General features: G+C 41.5%; 1 protein-coding gene across 4 annotated transcripts in view; it reads left to right on the forward strand.

Annotated features, from left to right (window-relative positions):
• The first annotated feature begins 922 nt into the window (after positions 1-922).
• eea1 (early endosome antigen 1) overlaps positions 923-19,442 on the forward strand; it is a 59,851-nt gene continuing 41,331 nt past the window's right edge. Inside the window, exons 1-10 of one of the 4 annotated variants that reach the window (XM_035798330.2) lie at positions 923-1,211; positions 9,117-9,194; positions 9,320-9,432; positions 9,700-9,754; positions 9,856-9,921; positions 10,195-10,234; positions 10,478-10,582; positions 10,967-11,088; positions 16,051-16,206; positions 19,246-19,260. In XM_035798330.2, coding sequence (XP_035654223.1) covers positions 1,188-1,211; positions 9,117-9,194; positions 9,320-9,432; positions 9,700-9,754; positions 9,856-9,921; positions 10,195-10,234; positions 10,478-10,582; positions 10,967-11,088; positions 16,051-16,206; positions 19,246-19,260 — 774 coding nt within the window. In that variant the 5' untranslated portion in view covers positions 923-1,187. Of the gene's footprint in view, positions 1,212-9,116; positions 9,195-9,319; positions 9,433-9,699; positions 9,755-9,855; positions 9,922-10,194; positions 10,235-10,477; positions 10,583-10,966; positions 11,089-16,050; positions 16,207-19,245; positions 19,261-19,442 lie in introns of those variants that run through there. The other 3 variants (XM_035798328.2, XM_035798329.2, XM_035798332.2) reach the window with 3 other exon arrangements.

Raw genomic sequence — 19,442 nt, forward strand, 5'->3', positions numbered from 1 at the left:
AACCCCATATACTACCCACCACTGCAACCTGTATGCTCTCGTTGGCTGGCCCTCACTTCATATTCGTCGCCAAACCCACTGGCTCCAGGTCATCTATAAGTCTTTGCTAGGTAAATCCCTGCCTTATCTCAGCTCACTGGTCACCATAGCAGCATCCACCCGTAGCATGTGATCCAGCAGGTATATTTCACTGGTCACCCCCAAAGCCAATTCCTCCTTTGGCCGCCTTTCCTTCCAGTTATCTGCTGCCAATGACTGGAAAGAATTGCAAAAATCAATGAAGCTGGAGACCCATATGTCCCTCACTAACTTTAAGCACCAGCTGTCAGAGCAGCTCACAGATCACTGCACCTGTACATAGCCCATCCAACTACCTCATCCCCATACTGTTTTTGTTGTTGCTCCTTTGTATCCCAGTATCTCTACTTGCACATCTATCACTCCAGTGTTTAATTGCTAAATTGTAATTATTTTGCCACTATGGCCTATTTGTTGCCTTGCCTCCCTTATCTTACCTCATTTGCACACACTGTATATTGACTTTTTCCCCCCTCTAATGTTTTATTGACTGTATGTTTGCTTATTCCATGTGTAACTCTGTGTCGTTGTTTGAGTCGCACAGCTTTGCTTTATCTTGGCCAGGTCACAGTTGTAAATGAGAACTTGTTTTCAACTAGCCTACCTGGTTAAATAAAGGTTAAATAAAATAATAATAATAACCAAATTGTTTCCTTTTATACTCAGCTGTGCCTTGCAAGTGCTACAACCAACTGATTTGGTTATCAAACCTCTAGTTTTGAAACAGCCTATAATAGGGTCTGAGAAGAACAATATTGGCAGGCAATATTGGAATTACATTTGTAATTCATACAGAACTCGTTTTATTAGGTTCAAGTTAGGCCTACATTTTTAAACACGTTTTTTAATATTTTTTATCTGAGCGCTAGATTTCGGCTTGCTTTTTGACTGCGAATGTGATCTTTACTCAGAAAGGGTTGGTGACCATTGTTTTTAAGCAATTAAAGGTCTTGAACATACTTCTTACTTCAAGACAGAGCCCATCCCACTCACAGCTGCTGTACCAAGCAGTGGGCTTGTCATGTGTACCGAGTAACCAACAACGGCGTAAACTTTTCATTTGGAAGATCGATCGCATTTCATTTGACAGCCAAACACAAATCGACACCATGCTTAGACGGATACTTCAAATGGTAAGATTCCAGAATCAAATCGGCAGGCGTGCAGTTTGTATGAAACCAAGTCCGTTTTATTGTGTTGCACAGGCCTTCCCTTCTGTGTCTCTGTTGTCAGCCAGCCAGGCCGACACAAAACCAGCCGAGATTGATACATGGCTCTGATGCGAACTCGTTATTTAACGTTTAGCTGGCTGGCTCAAATGTCCACGTATAAACAGTCAGTAGACAGTTAACTTAGCGTGTTGTTACAATTCGCTTACTACTAACTTAGCTAGTAAAATATAAGTTTGGCTCTTGCCATGGCTGATGGTTAAAATGTAGTTAGTGAGCGTCGCTAGCTAACGTTACGCAACATGCCCAGCCAGGTTAGCCGTTGCAATTGTCACTACTGTTAGATAGCCAGCTAATCTAGTTCTCTAGACTCTAGAGGATGCTAAATTAACCTATAACCGCTACCTAGATAGCGAACGTTAGCCTTCTCGTTTAGCTATGTAGGTCGATAGTTAGCTTTGTTGTAATGTCAAGCAATTAATGTCAATATTAGACATTACCTCCAGAGATTTTTATAACTAACCCAAGATAGACCACAGCTTGTCGTTGTCTAATGTAACGGGCAAGGAGAGAACGCCTACACTGTGAAGTGCACGTGTGTAATAACTATTTGCCCATGCACTCCTTCTAAACAACACCAGTTTTTAAAACTTTAGCAAATGGTAAAGTCTACAACACTTTGTCCACTCTGTTCGTAACCCATTCTAATTTTGGAAACAGAACTGTATTGAGATCAAATGTTTAATCGATGATAACATTAGCGTAATGACGACAAATTCATCTCGCTCCATCTTTCTCCCACTGCCCAGCACATTTGGTCGAATGGAAACGCCCACTGGATGCCTCACATTTATACATCCGGTGAAATATCTGTCTCATTGTTCTATCTGTGCGCCTACTAGCCAGCTAGCTATCATTATCATGTGTTATTGTGTATCGCGGATTCAGGTCGAGGTGTCATTAGTCCTTGACAGTTTGCATGTTCCAGTCTTTCTTTGACCAATATGTGATGACTAATCCAACATGTTCAAAACAAAACGTAGTTGGAGACAAAGCTACTGAATGTTGTAAAAGTTCCAACACATTCCAACACTTCATGTCGCACGACCTCTGTTGTAGTGGTCAGACAGCAGAACAGTCAGTTCATGCTTAACCACAGATGGACATTAATTTCAGTAATATCATAGAGGATCATTGATGATATTCAGATATTTATCTCTAGCCTACTCGATAATCACAGCAAAAGTTTTGGTCAGTTACACTAATTCTGTCACATACTGCATTTCAATTTTATTTCACATTATGTCCATTTTTCCCCCCTTTCCTCTATGTTATTTGGAAATGTCAAGGAAAGATACATACTCAGTAAAGTTGGACGCTGGCTAGGAAACCAAAGAGGTTATGGGTTAAAAACTATTGGGTAAAGATAAAGACATCAGTTCTAGGAGATGTGATCCACATTGTCGATGAGTCCTATCCAAAACAGTTCTGAACAGTTTGTGCGTATATTATGTCAACATTTGTGCTGTAGTTAGTTTGTCTTTGGCAAAAGCATTGGAAAGCACAGGGATGGGATCATCATTTATGTCTATTATGGAGCAAACGTACATTCCACGACCCCTAATGTATTCAATACATTAAGATGCATGTGTACTACAAATACAATGGGAGAAACGCAGCAGCACATTATAGCTATTCAATCAGACCAAAAAGAGAAGAGAACATTTACAAACAATCGAACAAATATTAGTGGAACATCACACTGATTTTGATGAATGATTTGTTGTCACAGACGGCCAATATATCGGTGCTATATTGTATAGTTTTGACAATATCTCAATATTATTTTTCCCTGAACGTAACACTATCATGTTTGCCTGTTGGCTGTGAAAATGTTTAATCAAAAATGAAAATGTTTGTTAATCAATGATCAGAAGTTAGTTTATCTTCACCATATGCATTTCATTGTTATTTTGTTTAACTCCACCCCTCACAGTCAGCATTGCTGTCATTTGTGAGCAGGTCCTTCTGCATATACCACTACACACAAACATACTACATTTTGTAATATCTGCCCACCTAGGCAAGAATTGGATGCACCCAATCTTTTTCCCCTAGACAAGTGCAGTACATCACCTGTACAGATTGGAATCCATATGGTGGAAGAATAGCACAGTGTATAAGTGTACTACTGTCTTCGAGGACCAAGATTTGGATGGAGTAGAGTATATGCCTCTGCATCTTAGGATCAAGCCTCCCTTCAGCTGATCCCACTCTCTCAATACATTGGCTGGAGCAATGCGAGGCTTATGGTAAAAGGCTGTATTAAGACTCATACGCCGCGCTACAGTATTCCACCTCTATAAAAGTGTTGTCATGCACAGGCCCCACATGTGAACATCAGAACAGGGGTCTGCAGTGTAGAGGCAACCAGAAAAGCCCGGTCCTCTGAGGCAGTAGTACTCTCACATGCACTGTGCTACAGTAGCTCCATCTTGTCCATCATCTATCCAACACTCTCAGGTCTAGCAAGTGTTTAGGGGCTAGGGTTTGATTGGGATTCAGAAGTGTCAATTTGTCTTACCTAGATTCCTCACGTTCTCTTCCCTCACCCTCTTTTCAAAATGGATTAGAGGGTTAGATTGGAAGTTACTCCCCTCAACCTTTCTCCTCCAATGCATTTGAAGAGGCGAGGAGAGAGGATGCGAGAAATTAACAATCATAGGTTGATGTAATGCAACATCAGCAATGTAGTCAGGCAGAAACACCATCACATAATTACTCCCTCCTCCCATTCACACCAATATACTTAGGTAATAGACATGACTGGGTGACATAATAAATAAATGTAAGCAGCTGAATACAATGGAAATAAATGATAATAGTATACAATGGTAGTATACAATGGTCATCACAAGTTAAAGGTAGATTCACAATGTGACGTTACAATGAGCAGTGGGGCGACTTCTGCGACAAACAAAGAGTGAAGTGACGAAGTTTCAGCTCATCAGCATTTGTCAGACAACTATCATGCTACGAGAGTGAAGCAAACTCTTGTGCACAAGAGCAGATGCTTGCCAGTATCTGTGTGATTGCTGATGACTTCAGCAACTTGCTCTCACTCTGCAATATCTTTGGTTCACACTGCTTGTTGTGTCGTACCATATTGCTGAGTCTCAGTTAAGTATCAATACATAATCACATGCATCCACTCACTCAGTTATTACTCTGGATAGTGCATTCACAATATGTGACCTTGGACTTCATTTGAATCAACATAAAAACAGCATAAGTAAATCGTGTGAGTTTGAAGTGGTTATTCACTCACCGTTGGTTTGCTGACTTTCCTCCTGCTGGTCGTCACAGCCTCATCTGTACTTACCGTTTCATCTTGGTGTATGCCAATTGTCAAATCTGACAAGTAGGCCTAAACAAAGTAATATTCAAAATATTGTCAGCATAAATAAGTACAGTATAACAGCGCCATCTACACTGACTGGTTATTTTAGAATACATGTACATATTTAGCACTTCACATTTAGTAGTCTACGGTCTATCCTGATTGAGAAGGACAAGGAGGCGTAGCCACTTAGACTATTAGGATGTTACCCTTATTTGTTTGTCATTTACTGTTTACTGACTGACTGGAGTTGCACTTACTGCAGTGATTTGAGGAATTCCAGTGGAATGGATCTTTAGTGTTATGATTGAGACATCTGCTAATCAGAAATAAGAATAAATGGCACAATGTTAACATGAAACTGTCTGTCTTACCTCTTAATGTTCATTTTACAAGCTTGACTCCCATTTCCGGTGTTGCTGGAAGTTGATAGACACCCATAGGCCCACACCACAGCAGTCTGGTATTCACATGGAAGAAAAACAGAGAATAAACAACATATCATGTTATAAAGTAATTTCCCTTTAAAATATACATTATTTGTTCCACAGTCTCCACTCATCTTCGAGTAGGCGGAACACACAGAGCAATCTTGGCCCTTCTTACTCCGGTCTGTGCTTGCCTGAATAATGTTTGTACTTTATCCAACAATAATGTGCCAAATTTAAAGCTAAAACATCTTGTAAATAACTTGGGACTTCTATGGCATTTCACTTGTCATTAGACAGCACTCGCCTGGATGAGACTTATCCTCATCCAGGAAGCACCCGTGCTCAGGTCTGTTCAAAGCTGGTCCGACCAATCGGATTCCACGCTTCAAGATTGCTTCGATCACGTGGACTGGGATATGTTCCGCATAACGTCGAACAACAACATTGATGAATACGCTGATTGAGCAAGTTTATTAGCAAGCGCATCGGTGATGTTGTACCCACAGCGTCTATTAACCTCTCTAGGGTACGTGGGACGGTAGTGTCCCACCTCGTCAACAGCAGGGCGCCAAATTCAAAACAACAGAAATCGCATAATTAAAATTCCTCAAACATGCATGTATTTTACACCATTTTAAAGATACACTTGTTGTAAATTTAGCCACAGTGTCCGATTTCAAAAAGGCTTTACGACGAAAGCAAACCAAACGATTATGTTAGGTCAGAGCCAAGTCACAGAAAAACACAGCCATTTTTCCAGCCAAAGAGAGGAGTCACAAAAAGCAGAAATATAGATAAAATGAATCACTAACCTTTGATGATCTTCATTAGATGACACTCATAGGACTTCATGTTACACAATACATGTATGTTTTGTTTGGTAAAGTTCATATTTATATCCAAAAATCTGAGTTTACATTGGCGTGTTATGTTCAGTAGTTCCAAAACATTAGCTGATTTTGGAGAGAGCCACATCAATTTACAGAAATACTCATAATAAACATTGCTAAAAGATACAACTGTTATGCATGGAATTTTAGATCCACTTCTCCTTAATGCAACTGCTGTGTCAGATTTAAAAAAAACTTTACTAAAAAAGCACACCATGCAATAATCTGAGTATGGTGCTCAGAGACCAAAACAACCCAAACAGATATCCGCCATGTTGTGTAGTCAACAGAAGTCAGAAATAGCATTATAAATATTCACTTACCTTTGATGATCTTCATCAGAATGCACTCCCAGGAATCCCAGTTCCACAATAAATGTTGGTTTTGTTCAATAATGTCCATCATTTATGTCCAAATACCTCTTTCTGTTAGCGCGTTCAGTACACAATGCAAATTCACGACGTGCGGTCGCTAGCAGCAGACGAAAAGTTAAAAAGTTGCGTTACAGTCCGTAGGAACATGTCAAACTATGTATAGAATCAATCTTTAGGATGTTTTAACATAAATCTTCAATAATGTTCCAACAGGAGAATTCCTTTGTCTGTAGAAATGCAATGGAACAGAGCTCGCTCTCACGTGAACGTGCGAGACTGAGCTCGTGGCTCTCTGGCAGACCTCTGACTCATTCCCCTCTCATTTGCCCCCACTTCACAGTAGAAGCATCAAACAAGGTTCTAAAGACGGTTGACATCTAGTGAAAGCCTTAGGAAGTGCAATATGACCCCATAGACACTGTGTATTTGATAGGCCAAGAGTTAAAAACTACAAACCTCATATTTCCCACTTCCTGGTTGGATTCTTTTCTCAGGTTTTTGCCTGCCATATGAGTTCTGTTATACTCACAGACACAATTCAAACAGTTTTAGAAACATCAGTGTTTTCTATCCAAATCTACTAATTATATGCATATTCTAGCTTTTATGTCTCAGTAGCAAGCAGTTTAATTTGGGCACGCTTTTCATCCAAAATTCCTAATGCTGCCCCCTACCCTAGAGAAGTTAAAACATTCCCTAACCAGAAACTGTGGATTGATGGCAGCATTCACGCAAAACTGAAAGCGCTAACCACTGCTTTTAATCAGGGCAAGGTGACCAGAAACTTGACCGAATACAAACAGTGTAGCTATTCCCTCCGCAAGGCAATCAAACAAGCTTAGTGTCAGTATAGAGACAAAGTGGATTCGCAAGTCAACGGCTCAGACACGAGAGGTATGTGGCAGGGTCTACAGTCAATCACGGACAAAAGGAAAACCGTCCCCGTCGCGGACCATGATGTCTTGCTCCCAAACAGACTAAACAACTTCTTTGCTCGCTTTGAGGACAATACAGTGCCACTGACACGGCCCGCTACCAAAAGCTGCGGGCTCTCCTTCACTGCAGCCAACGTGAGTAAAACATTTAACCGTGTTAACCCTCGCAAGGCTGCAGGCCCAGACGGTATCCCCGGCTGCGTCCTCAGAGCATGTGCAGACCAGCTGGCTGGTGTGTTTACGGACATATTCAATCAATCCTTATCCCAGTCTGCTGTTCCCACATGCTTCGAGGCCCACAGTTGTTCCTGTTCCTAAGAAAGCTAAGGTAACTGAGCTAAATCACTACCGCCCCGTAGCACTCACTTCCGCCATCATGAAGTGCGTTGACAGACTAGTCAAGGACCATATCACCTCCACCCTACCTGACACCCTAAACCCACTCCAATTTGCTTACTGCCCCAATAGGTCCACAGACGACGCAATTGCACTGCACACTGCCCTAACCCATCTGGACAAGAGGAATACCTATGTAAGAATGCTGTTCATCGATTAGAGCTCAGGATTTAACACCATAGTACCCTTCAAACTCATCATTAAGCTCGAGACCCTGGGTCTCGACCCCGCCCTGTGCAACTGGGTCCTGAACTTCCTGACGGGCTGCCCCCAGGTGGTGAGGGTAGGTAACAACATCTCCACCCTGCTGATCCTCAACACTGGGGCCCCTCAAGGGTGCATTCTCAGCCCTCTCCTGTACTCCCTGTTCACCCATGACTGTGTGGCCATGCACGCCTCCAACTCAATCATCAGGTTTGCAGACGACATTACAGTGGTAGGCTTGATTTCCAACAACGACGAGATGGCCTACAGGGAGGAGGTGAGGGCCCTCGGAGTGTGGTGTCAGGAAAATAACCTCACACTCAACGTCAACAAAACAAAGGAGATCATCGTGGACTTCAGGAAACAGCAGAGGGAGCAGACCCCTATCCACATTGACGAGACAGTAGTGGAGAGGGTAGAAAGTTAAGTTCCTCGGCGTACACATCACGGACAAACTGAAATGGTCCACCCACACAGACAGCGTGGTGAAGAAGGCGCAGCAGCGCCTCTTCAATCTCAGGAGGCTGAAGAAATTTAGCCTGTCACCAAAAACACTCGCAAACTTTTACAGATGCACAATCGAGAGCATCCTGTCTTATTTCTCTCATTTTGTGCACAAATGTGTATACATCCCTGTTGGTGAGCATTTCTTCTTTGCCAATATAATCCTGACAAATGTGGCATATCAATAAGATGATTAAACAGCATAATCATTACATAGGTGTATGTTATGGTGGGGACAATAAAATGTGCAGTTTTGTCACACAACACATTACCACAGATGTCTCAACTTTTCATTTTTAATTATTTTGTAAAAAAATGTGAAAACAATTCCACTATGACATTATGGGGTATTGTGTAAGCCAGTGACAAAAACATTTATTGAATCCATTTGAAATTCAGGCTGTAACACAACAAAAAAATGGAGGTTAACGGGTGTGAATACTTTCTGAAGGCACTGTATTTAAATGGTTATTATGGTTATTTTATTTTTTATGACGGTGTCGATCAATAAGCTTTGGTTACATGGTTTTATGGTCATTGTGCCAGCCCTAGTCTCAGCTATTCAGTTTAAGCTAGTGCAACTGTGGAAGAAAATAACATACCAGAGCTGTTCTTCAATACCCATAACATGCCAACGCTACTTGTTTTGGTAGATTTCAGCAAATGGATGGCCTAACAAGATGCCCCCGGCTGTGACTCACTGTCATTTGACAATGTTTTGTCTCCCTCCTACAGACTCCTGGGAAAGGAGGCTCTCAGAACTCTGAGTCAGACCAGCCCAGTGCAGACTTCAACAATGACCAGACCTCTGAGGTAACACTTGTCTCGTGTAACTCACCTGACTGACTGTATTGCCTGGGCTACTGTACCACTGAACATTAAGTTGTAGGGCCATGATCCTTCTCCTGTAGTCTGATAACATCTATGTCTGTTTATAGGGGTTCATCTGTCCCCAGTGCATGAAGTCCCACAACTCAGCAGAGGAGCTATTCAAGCACTATGAGCTGTACCATGATTCAGGAGACCAGCCCTCAGACATGGGCCCTGGCCGGTAAGAACCCCTTTTTCTACTGTTTAACATAAGGGTTATACTTCGTTGCCCTTGATCTCGGTGTGTAGAATACTAGGATCATCCTGTACCTTTTTCCTCCTATGGCCCCTAGTCATAACATTTACCAGCACACCCACATATTTTCTTCTTCCTCAGTCTGTCTTATCCTTATATACTTAGAGTAATTACAAAGTGTTCTATAGAAGTACAGATTAATAAAGAATTTTTTAAAAAGTACATTTCAGGTAATTTCCTCTTCTTTTTCAGTGAAGACCTTGTGCTTCTCCGGCAAGAGTTGCAAGAACTGCAGACTTCACTCAAGGTATGAACATACAGTTTTGGGAAGACATTATATAGATAATGTATTATGTTTATTGATCGTGCACGTGTGTGTATGTATGTGTGTGTGTGTGTGTGATTCAGGAGGAGAAATGGTTCTCTGCGGAGTTGAAGAAGGAACTAGACAAAGTGCAAGGACACCTGAAGCAAGTAATTCCTCTAAGATGACTCATATCAAATAATATCTTAAGACGGCCACTTGCTCAGAAATTAACGCCCTCCTCAGTTCAAATACATTTGAATTTTTAATGTCGAATTGTACCAGAATGCCTTGGGGGAATTGACATGAAATAAGGATGCAGTAGCAGTCATGCAATAATAAAATAGCAAACTACAGCAAATGCATTTTACAGTTGAGCAATGCTGATGCTTGATACAGTGCTTAGCTGATATGGTGTGACATCAGTATTCCTCTCTTTTCAGGGTCCACAGAATGATGGCCAGACAGGATTAGAGGATTCTGGTGAGTGAATTAAGATCATGTTCATTAGGCCCCAAACAGAAGAAAACGTTGAGAAACAAAAAAGTACTTTATGTAATCGTCCAATAAGACATTTTGTTTTCATTTTCCCTTGCACAATGTTTTGCTATTGTGTGCTCAAATGAACATGACCCAGTTCTTGAATTCCTATTGAGTCGTTACTTTGATAGCGGACTTCAATCACTGAGATATTGATGCTCATTCCTTTCCATTTCCCCCGTGCAGCCTTGGCGATTAAGCTGAACGAGGCGGAGACAGAGACGTTCAACATCAAGCAGATGAAAGACCTGTTTGAGCAGAAGGCTGCCCAGCTGGCCACAGATATTGTGGGTTAGTGTGTGGCGGCCATCTTTATATCCAGCTTCAGTGTGGTCGGTGTGACTGGGAGCACTGTGTGTTGCTGGCTGACTCTGTTGGAAACCACAGTGGATGTTGTTTTCCCAACTTCATATCTGGGCCATAATGTGAATCTATTGTGTTGTGTTCAGTAGGGAGTCTGAGGTATAGTTCATTTAGCTTCTCTACACCTGCTTTGGTTGAACCACATTTAATTTCACTATTCATTGTGTAAATGTATATTTTTTGGGGGAAATGGATGTTCCATAGGCAGGTAGCTCAGAGGTAAGGGTTAGGATAGAAGATAAATATACAGATTGATACTTTATTGTTCTCTAAAGGCCAATTCAATTTAATGTGTGTTGGTGACCCTGATAGATGTCAAGTCTCGTTATGATGAGGAGAAGAGCCTGAGGGAGGATGCAGACCAGAGGCTGGCGAACCTGAGCCAGGAGCTGCAGAGAGAGAGGCAGGACAAGGACCGGCTCCACACTGAACTGGTAACTAACAGAGACTGTGTATACACTGTCAGACATGCATACATAAAAGCATAGACACACTGTCACGTGTGTGTGCGTGTATATATATTACAGTTGTCGGACGTTTACATACACCTTTGCAAAATACATTTAAACTCAGTTTTTCACAATTCCTGACATTTAATCCTAGTAAAAAATCCCTGTTTTAGGTCAGTTAGGATCACTACTTTATTTTAAGAATGTGAAATGTCAGAATAATAGTGGAGATACTTATTTATTTCAGCTTTTATTTATTTCATCACATTCCCAGTGGGTCAGAAGTTTACATACACTCAATTAGTATTTGGTAGCATTGCCTTTAAATAGTTTAAATTGGGTCAAACGTTTCGGGTAGCCTTTCACAAGCTTCCCACAATAAGTTGGGTGAATTTTGGCCCATTCCTCCTGACAGAACTGGTGTAACTGAGTCAGGTTTGTAGGCCTCCTTGCTCGCACACGCTTTTTCAGTTCTGCCCACAATTTTTCTATGGGATTGAGGTCAGGGCTTTGTGACGGCCACTCCAATACCTTGACTTTGTTGTCCTTAGGCCATTTTGCCACAACTTGGGAAGTGCTTGAAGTCATTGTTCATTTGGAAGACTTCAACTTCCTGACTGATGTCTTGAGATCTTGCTTCAATATATCCACGTCATTTTCCTTTCTCATGATGCCATCTATTTTGTGAAGTGCACCAGTCCCTCCTGCAGCACAGCACCCCCACAACATGATGCTGCCAACCCCTGTGCTTCACGGTTGCGATGGTGTTCTTCGGCCTGCAAGCCTCCCCCTTTTTTTCTCCGAACATAACGATGGGCATTATGGCCAAACAGTTCTATTTTTGTGTCATCAGACCAGAGGGCATTTATCCAAAAAGTATGATCTTTGTTCCCATGTGCAGTTGCAAACCGTAGTCTGACTTTTTTTATGGCGGTTTTGGAGCAGTGACTTTCAGGTTATGTCGATATAGGACTGGTTTTACTGTGGATATAGATACTTTTGTACCTGTTTCCTCCAGCATCTTCACAAGGTCCTTTACTGTTGTTCTGGGATTGATTTGCACTTTTCGCACCAAAGTACATTCATCTCTAGGAGACAGAACGCGTCTCCTTCCTGAGCGGTATGACGGCTGCGTGGTTTCATGGTGTTTATACTTGCGTACTATTGTTTGTACAGATGAACGTGGTACCTTCAGGCGTTTGGAAAATTCTCCCAAGGAAGAACCAGACTTGTGGAGGTCTACAATTTTTTGGGCAGATTTATTTTGTTTTTCCCATGATGTCAAGCAAAGAGCCAGTGAGTTTGAAGGTAGACCTTGAAATACATCCACAGGTATACCTCCAGTTGACTCAAATGATGTGAATCAGAAGCTTCTAAAGCCATGACATAATTTTCTGGAATTTTACAAGCTGTTTAAAGGCATAGTCAACTTAGTGTATGTAAACTTCTGACCCACTGGAATTGTGATACATTTGAATTATAAGTGAAATAATATGTTAATTACTTGTCATGCACAAAGTAGATGTCCTAACCGACTTGCCAAAACTATAGTTTGTTAAGAAGAAATTTGTGGAGTGGTTGAAAAACGATTTTTAATGACACCAACCTAAGTGTATGTAAACTTCTGAATTCGTGTGTGTGTGTGTGTGTGTGTGTGTGTGTGTGTGTGTGTGTGTGTGTGTGTGTGTGTGTGTGTGTGTGTGTGTGTGTGTGTGTGTGTGTGTGTGTGTGTGTGTGTGTGTGTGTGTGTGTAGAATAGACTGACGGGTTTCAGAAGAAAGGTCTTTGTTTCTGCCCATTTTGAGACGTAACCGAAGCCACAAATGCTGATGCTCTATATATATATATACACACACACTAACGTTCTAAAGTTTGGGGTCACTTAGAAATGTCCTTGTTTTTGAAAGAAAAGCACATTTTTTTTTGTCCATTAAAATAACATCAAATTGATCAGAAATACAGTGTAGACATTGTTAATGTTGTAAATGACTATTGTAGCTGGAAACGGCAGATAAAAAAAAAAAAATGGAATATCTACATAGGCGTACAGAGGCCCATTATCAGCAACCATCACTCCCGTGTTCCAATGGCACGTTGTGTTATCTTTTCTAAGTTTATCATTTTATAAGGCTAATTTATCATTAGAAAACCCTTTTGCAATTATGTTAGCACAGCTGAAAACTGTTCTGATTAAATAAGCAATAAAACTGGCCTTCTTTAGACTAGTTGAGTATCTGGAACATCAGCATTTGTGGCTTTGATTACAGGCTCAAAATGGGCAGAAACAAAGACCTTTCTTCTGAAACTCGTCAGTCTATTCTTCTTCAGAGAAATTAAGGGTATTCCATGCGAGATATTGCCCTTCACAGAACAGCTCAAACGGGCTCTAACCAGATTAGAAAGAGGAGTGGGAGGCCCCGGTGCACAACTGAGCAAGAGGGCAAGTACATTACTGTCAAGTTTGAGAAAGAGGCCTCACACGTCCTCAACTGGCAGCTTTGTTAAATAGTACCCGCAAAACACCAGTCTCAACGTGAAGATGCGACTCCAGGTTGCTGGCCTTCTAGGCAGAGTTGCAAAGAAAAACCCACATCTCAGACTGGCCAATAAAAATAAAAGATTAAGATGGGCAAAATAACACAGACACTGGACAGAGGAACTCTGCCTAGAAGGCCAGCATCCCGGAGTCGCCTCTTCACTGTTGTGGCCGTCCTGCAAATATATATACATATACAGTGGGGAGAACAAGTATTTGATACACTGCCAATTTTTCAGGGTTTCCTACTTACAAAGCATGTAGAGGTCTGTAATTTTTTATCATAGCTACACTTCAACTGTGAGAGACTGAATCTAGAACAACAATCCAGAAAATCACATTGTATGATTTTTAAGTAATTCATTTGCATTTTATTGCATGCAATAAGTATTTGATACATCAGAAAAGCAGAACTTAATATTTGGTACAGAAACCTTTGTTTGCAATTACAGAGATCATACGTTTCCTGTAGTTCTTGACCAGGTTTGTACACACTGCAGCAGGGATTTTGGCCCACTCCTCCATACAGACCTTCTCCAGATCCCTCAGGTTTTGGGGCTGTCACTGGGCAATACGGACTTTCAGCTCCCTCCAAAGATTTTCTATTAGGTTCGGGTCTGGAGACTGGCTAGGCCACTCCAGGACCTTGAGATGCTTCTTACGGAGCCACTCCTTAGTTGCCCTGGCTGTGTGTTCAGGTCATTGTCATGCTGGAAGACCCAGCCTCGACCCATCTTCAATGCTCTTACTGAGGGAAGGAGGTTGTTGGCCAAGATCTCGCGATACATGGCCCCATGCATTCTCCCCTCAATACGGTGCAGTCGTCCTGTCCCCTTTGCAGAAAAGCATCCCCAAAGAATGATGTTTCCACCTCCATGCTTCACGGTTGGGATGGTGTTCTTGGGGTTGTATTCATCCTTCTTCTTCCTCCAAACACGGCGAGTGGAGTTTAGACAAAAAAGCTCTATTTGTCTCATCAGACCACATGACCTTCTCCTATTCCTCCTCTGGATCATCCAGATGGTGATTGGCAAACTTCAGATGGGCCTGGACATGCGCTGACTTGAGCAGGGGGACCTTGCGTGCGTTGCAGGATTTTAATCCATTAAGGCATTGTGTGTTTCTAATGGTTTTCTTTGAGACTGTGGTCCCAGCTCTCTTCAGGTCATTGACCAGGTCCTGCCGTGTAGTTCTGGGCTGATCCCTCACCTTCCTCATGATCATTGATGCCCCACGAGGTGAGATCTTGCATGGAGCCCCAGACCGAGGGTGATTGACCGTCATCTTGAACTTCTTCCATTTTATAATAATTGCGCCAACAGTTGTTGCCTTCTCACCAAGCTGCTTGCCTATTGTCCTGTAGCCCATCCCAGCCTTGTGCAGGTCTACAATTTTATCCCTGATGTCCTTACACAGCTGTCTGGTCTTGGCCATTGTGGAGAGGTTGGAGTCTGTTTGAGTGTGTGGACAGGTGTCTTTTATACAGGTAACGAGTTCAAACAAGGTGCAGTTAATACAGGTAATGAGTGGAGAAGAGGAAGTTTTTCATTAAGAAGCCCAACAGGTCTGTGAGAGCTGGAATTCTTACTGGTTGGTAGGTGATCAAATACTTGTTGCATGCAATAAAATGCTAATTAATTACTTCAAAATCATACAATTGGATTTTCTGGATTTTTGTTTTAGATTCCGTCTCTCACAGTTGAAGTGTACCTATGATAAAAAATTACAGACCTCTACATGCTTTGTAAGTAGGAAAACATGCAAAATCGGCAGTGTATCAAATACTTGTTCTCCCTACTGTGTGTGTATATATATATATATATATATATATGACTGATATATAGCTACCAGTTAAAAGTTTGGACACACCTACTCATTCACATGTTTTTGTTTGTTTACTATTTTCTACATTGTAGAATAATAGTGAAAATATCAAAACTTTGAAATAACAAAGATGGAATCATGTAGTAAGCAAAAAAGGGTTAAACAAATAAATGTATCTTATATTTGAGATTCTTCAAAGTAGCCACCCTTTACCTTGATGACAGGTTTGCACACTCTTGGCATTCTCTCAGCCAGCTTCACCTGGAATGCTTTTCCAAAGGTCTTGAAGGAGTTCCCACATATGCTGAGCCCTTGTTGGCTGCTTTTCCTTCACTCTGCGGAGAGTAGTAACAGTGCTGAAATGTAGCCTTTTTTTGACAATTTGTCTTACCGTGGACTGACTTTTAGAGATACTTTTGTAACCCTTTCCAGCTTTATTTATAGCAACAATTCTTAATCTTAGCTCTTCTGAGATCTCTTTTGTTCGAGGCATGGTTCTTCTCACTCAGGCAATGCTTCTTGTGAATAGCAAAGCCCAAACCTCTTCCCCCTCTGCCCTCACCTCGGATCCTTCTGCTACCCCATAGCTGCAGCGGCCAGGAGTGGAAGACGTGGAGCTACTGCAGAAGGAGCTGATTCAGGTGCAGACGTTGATGGACAGGATGACACGTGAGAGGGAGGAGGAGTCCGAACACCTCAAGAGCAAATATGAGCAGCTGCAGGCTGACCACACCAGCTCAGAGGTAAGGCTGCAGGGGGAATGGCACATCTTGCTCTTGGATTAGTTTTGTGTTACTGGTCCAGTTTTTACTGCTAGTATCTTCACTATTCCTTAGTGCAAGGCAGGCCCAAGGGGTTAGGGCAGCTAGTCAGTTAGCGCTTTGGCTTCTCTGTTTGCACAAGGGAGACTTCAGGAAATATGCTTGTAATCATCTTTACACACGCACTACTCCCGAGTGGCGCAGCAATCTAAGGCATTGCATTTCAGTGCAAGAGGCGTCACTACAGACAACCTGGTTAGAATCCAGGCTGTATCATAACCGGCCGTAATTGGGAGTCCCATAAGTCGACTCCGACAGATCCAGCTCACTATTAGATGGATGTTAGTTTAAAATGGAAAATTAATATGTTCATGCAACAGTTTTTAGTGCATTGATTCGTATTCTTCCCGCATTGGGTTCTTTCCATGAATCAAATTCAATCGCACCGAATCGTTTCAAACTAAAAGTATCGTTGCTGTATCGTATCTGAGCCGATGTATCTACACTGAAAAATTATTTAAATGCAACATGTGAAGTGTTGGTCCCATGTTTCATGAGCTGAAATAAAAGATCCCAGAAATTTCCAGTACGCACAAAAAAAACAATTTCTCTCAAAGGTTGTGGACAAATGTGTTTACATCGCTGTTAGTGAGCATTTCTCCTTTGCCAAGATAATCCATCCACCTGACAGGTGTGGCATATCAAGAAGCTGATTAAACAGCATGATCATTACAGAGGTGGACCTTGTGCTGGGACAATAAAAGGCCACTCTAAAATGTGCCGTTTTGTTACACAACACAATGCTACAGATGCAATTGGCATGCTGACTGCAGGAATGTCCACCAGAGCTGTTGCCAGAGAATTGAATGTTTATTTCTCTTATCATAAACCGCCTCCAATATAATTTTAGAGAATTGGCTGTGCATCTAACCGGCCTCACAACCGCAGACTATGTGTATGGCGTTGTGTTTGCTGATGTCAACGTTGTGAACAGAGTGCCCCATGGTGGGGTTATGGTATGGGCAGGCATAAGCTATGGACAACGAACACAATTGCATTTTATTGTTGGCAATTTGAATGCACAGAAATACCGTGACGCGATCCGAGGCGTATTGTGAGGCCCATTTTATTTATTTTCATGGTATCGATGACCAACAAATGCATATCTGTATTCCCAGTGAAATTCAGAGATTAGGGCCTAATAAATATATTTCAATTGACTGATTTCCTTATATGAACTGTAACTCAGTTAAATCTTTGAAATTATTGCATGTTGCGTTTTTATGTTTTTGTTCAGTATAGATTCGTATCGAATTGTGAAGAGAGAAGCACGTCCCTATCACATACACAGTCAGAAAACTATGTAAATATTGACTAAAAAAACGAAAGGTTTTATATTCCCTTTAACAATTGTTGAATTGTCACATACTCCATTCACATGGCATTGACATCATACAAGTGTTCTCCAAGTGGATATGATGTTTTTGTTTAACAATTTCTCAATAAACAGAAAACCTTTACTCTCATTCTACAACCTTTGCCTAGTCGTAAACACTAATATATATAATAATATATAATAATAATAATATATGCCATTTAGCAGACGCTTTTATCCAAAGCGACTTACAGTCATGTGTGCATACATTCTACGTATGGGTGGTCCCGGGAATCGAACCCACTACCCTGGCGTTACAAGCGCCATGCTCTACCAACTGAGCTACAGAAGGACCAGCCACTAATTAGACACTGATTCTCCCTCACCTAGCATCTACACTTAACATGCTCCAGATTGGCCACAATAACCTTCATATTCAATGTTTTTGAATAAAGGGAGGCTTGAACTCATGTTCCTAATCCTGCATACTTCAGTGATATTTAATGCATTATTGAACCCATAAGACTTTGGGAGGAGAAGTAGAGGACTAGCTATGAGTGTTTCTGACCGTGTTCATCCTAAATGGCACCCTATTCCCTAAATAGTATACTGCTTTTAGGCAGGGCCCTGGTGCACTAAATAGGGAATAGGGTGCTATTTTGGACACACCCTGTGTCCACTCCAGGTCACTCTCAATCTCTCTCGCTCTGCCAGTCCCCACATACCTCTGGTTGATATTTTCAACTGCACAATAAGGGATTGAATGAATACATTTGAATATTAAAAGACCTTGGCTCAGGCTCTTTTGATTTATAATTTTTATTGTGTAATAGCCTTCAGCTGTGATGAATTAACAAGTGCTGCTGTTGTGGTGAGTTAACTTCCTGGGACAGTAGTTTAGAATCCCACTGATACTTCTAGGTGATGCATCAGCCTTTTTTGTTTTTTGTTTCAAACGCAGTCCAAACATAGATAATTAGGCAGAAATATGCGAATACACACACACACTTATATACACATACACAAAAAAACTACTTTTTTAATTGGCTCTCCTAATAGATGACAACTTGCATCACTTCAGTTTATACAAAAATGAAATATTTTGCATATGAATACATTTCATTGAAGGTCGCAACTGTTAAGGACTCACCTGACCTTTTCATAATGGAATAATGCATTGTGAATAAATCTCATAGGTTCATGGGGGTCTTGCCTGGCTCATCCTGTAGTCCTACATGGGCTAGTAGACTATATTACCCATCCACCCCTGTCCTACCTGGGCTTGACCACACAACCCCCTGTCCTCAACCTGTTTTAACTGTGCTAGACTACACTACCTATCCACCCCGGCTTTAGTAAATCCGCTTAATAACCCCAACTTTAACAAAAACAACCACTTCCTGCTTGCTCACGAGGGTCACCTAGCTGGACGATGTGCAGATTGAATCACTCGTCTTTCCAAAGAAAGGTTGGTCATTGATACCCAGTTGGTTGGATGTTGAGATGATTTAAACCAATCGCCTAATCTCTGACCCATTTGCTCAACTCAACTCTGGTGTTCTTCTATGTGTTGTTTACTTGTCTCTTTCTTTTCTTCCACTTCTCCTCTTCACCCAAATCTCTCCATAATTTCCCCTTGATTTAAGATCCGGAAACTGGAGGTAAAAAGCATTCCTTTTTTACTCTGCCCCTTGATTTCCTCACCAGTTTATGGATGTTTCAGTGACAATATGTTTTCAGGAATGTGATTTCTTTCTTTTAGGTGTCCCTGCTCCCTGTATGTTTGTTTATGTGACTTCATACCAATTGTGATTCCTTGCTTGGCTCGCTCTTCGTTCTGTAT

This window comes from Oncorhynchus keta, chromosome 22, assembly GCF_023373465.1.
Source record: "Oncorhynchus keta strain PuntledgeMale-10-30-2019 chromosome 22, Oket_V2, whole genome shotgun sequence".
Lineage (NCBI taxonomy): Eukaryota > Metazoa > Chordata > Actinopteri > Salmoniformes > Salmonidae > Oncorhynchus > Oncorhynchus keta.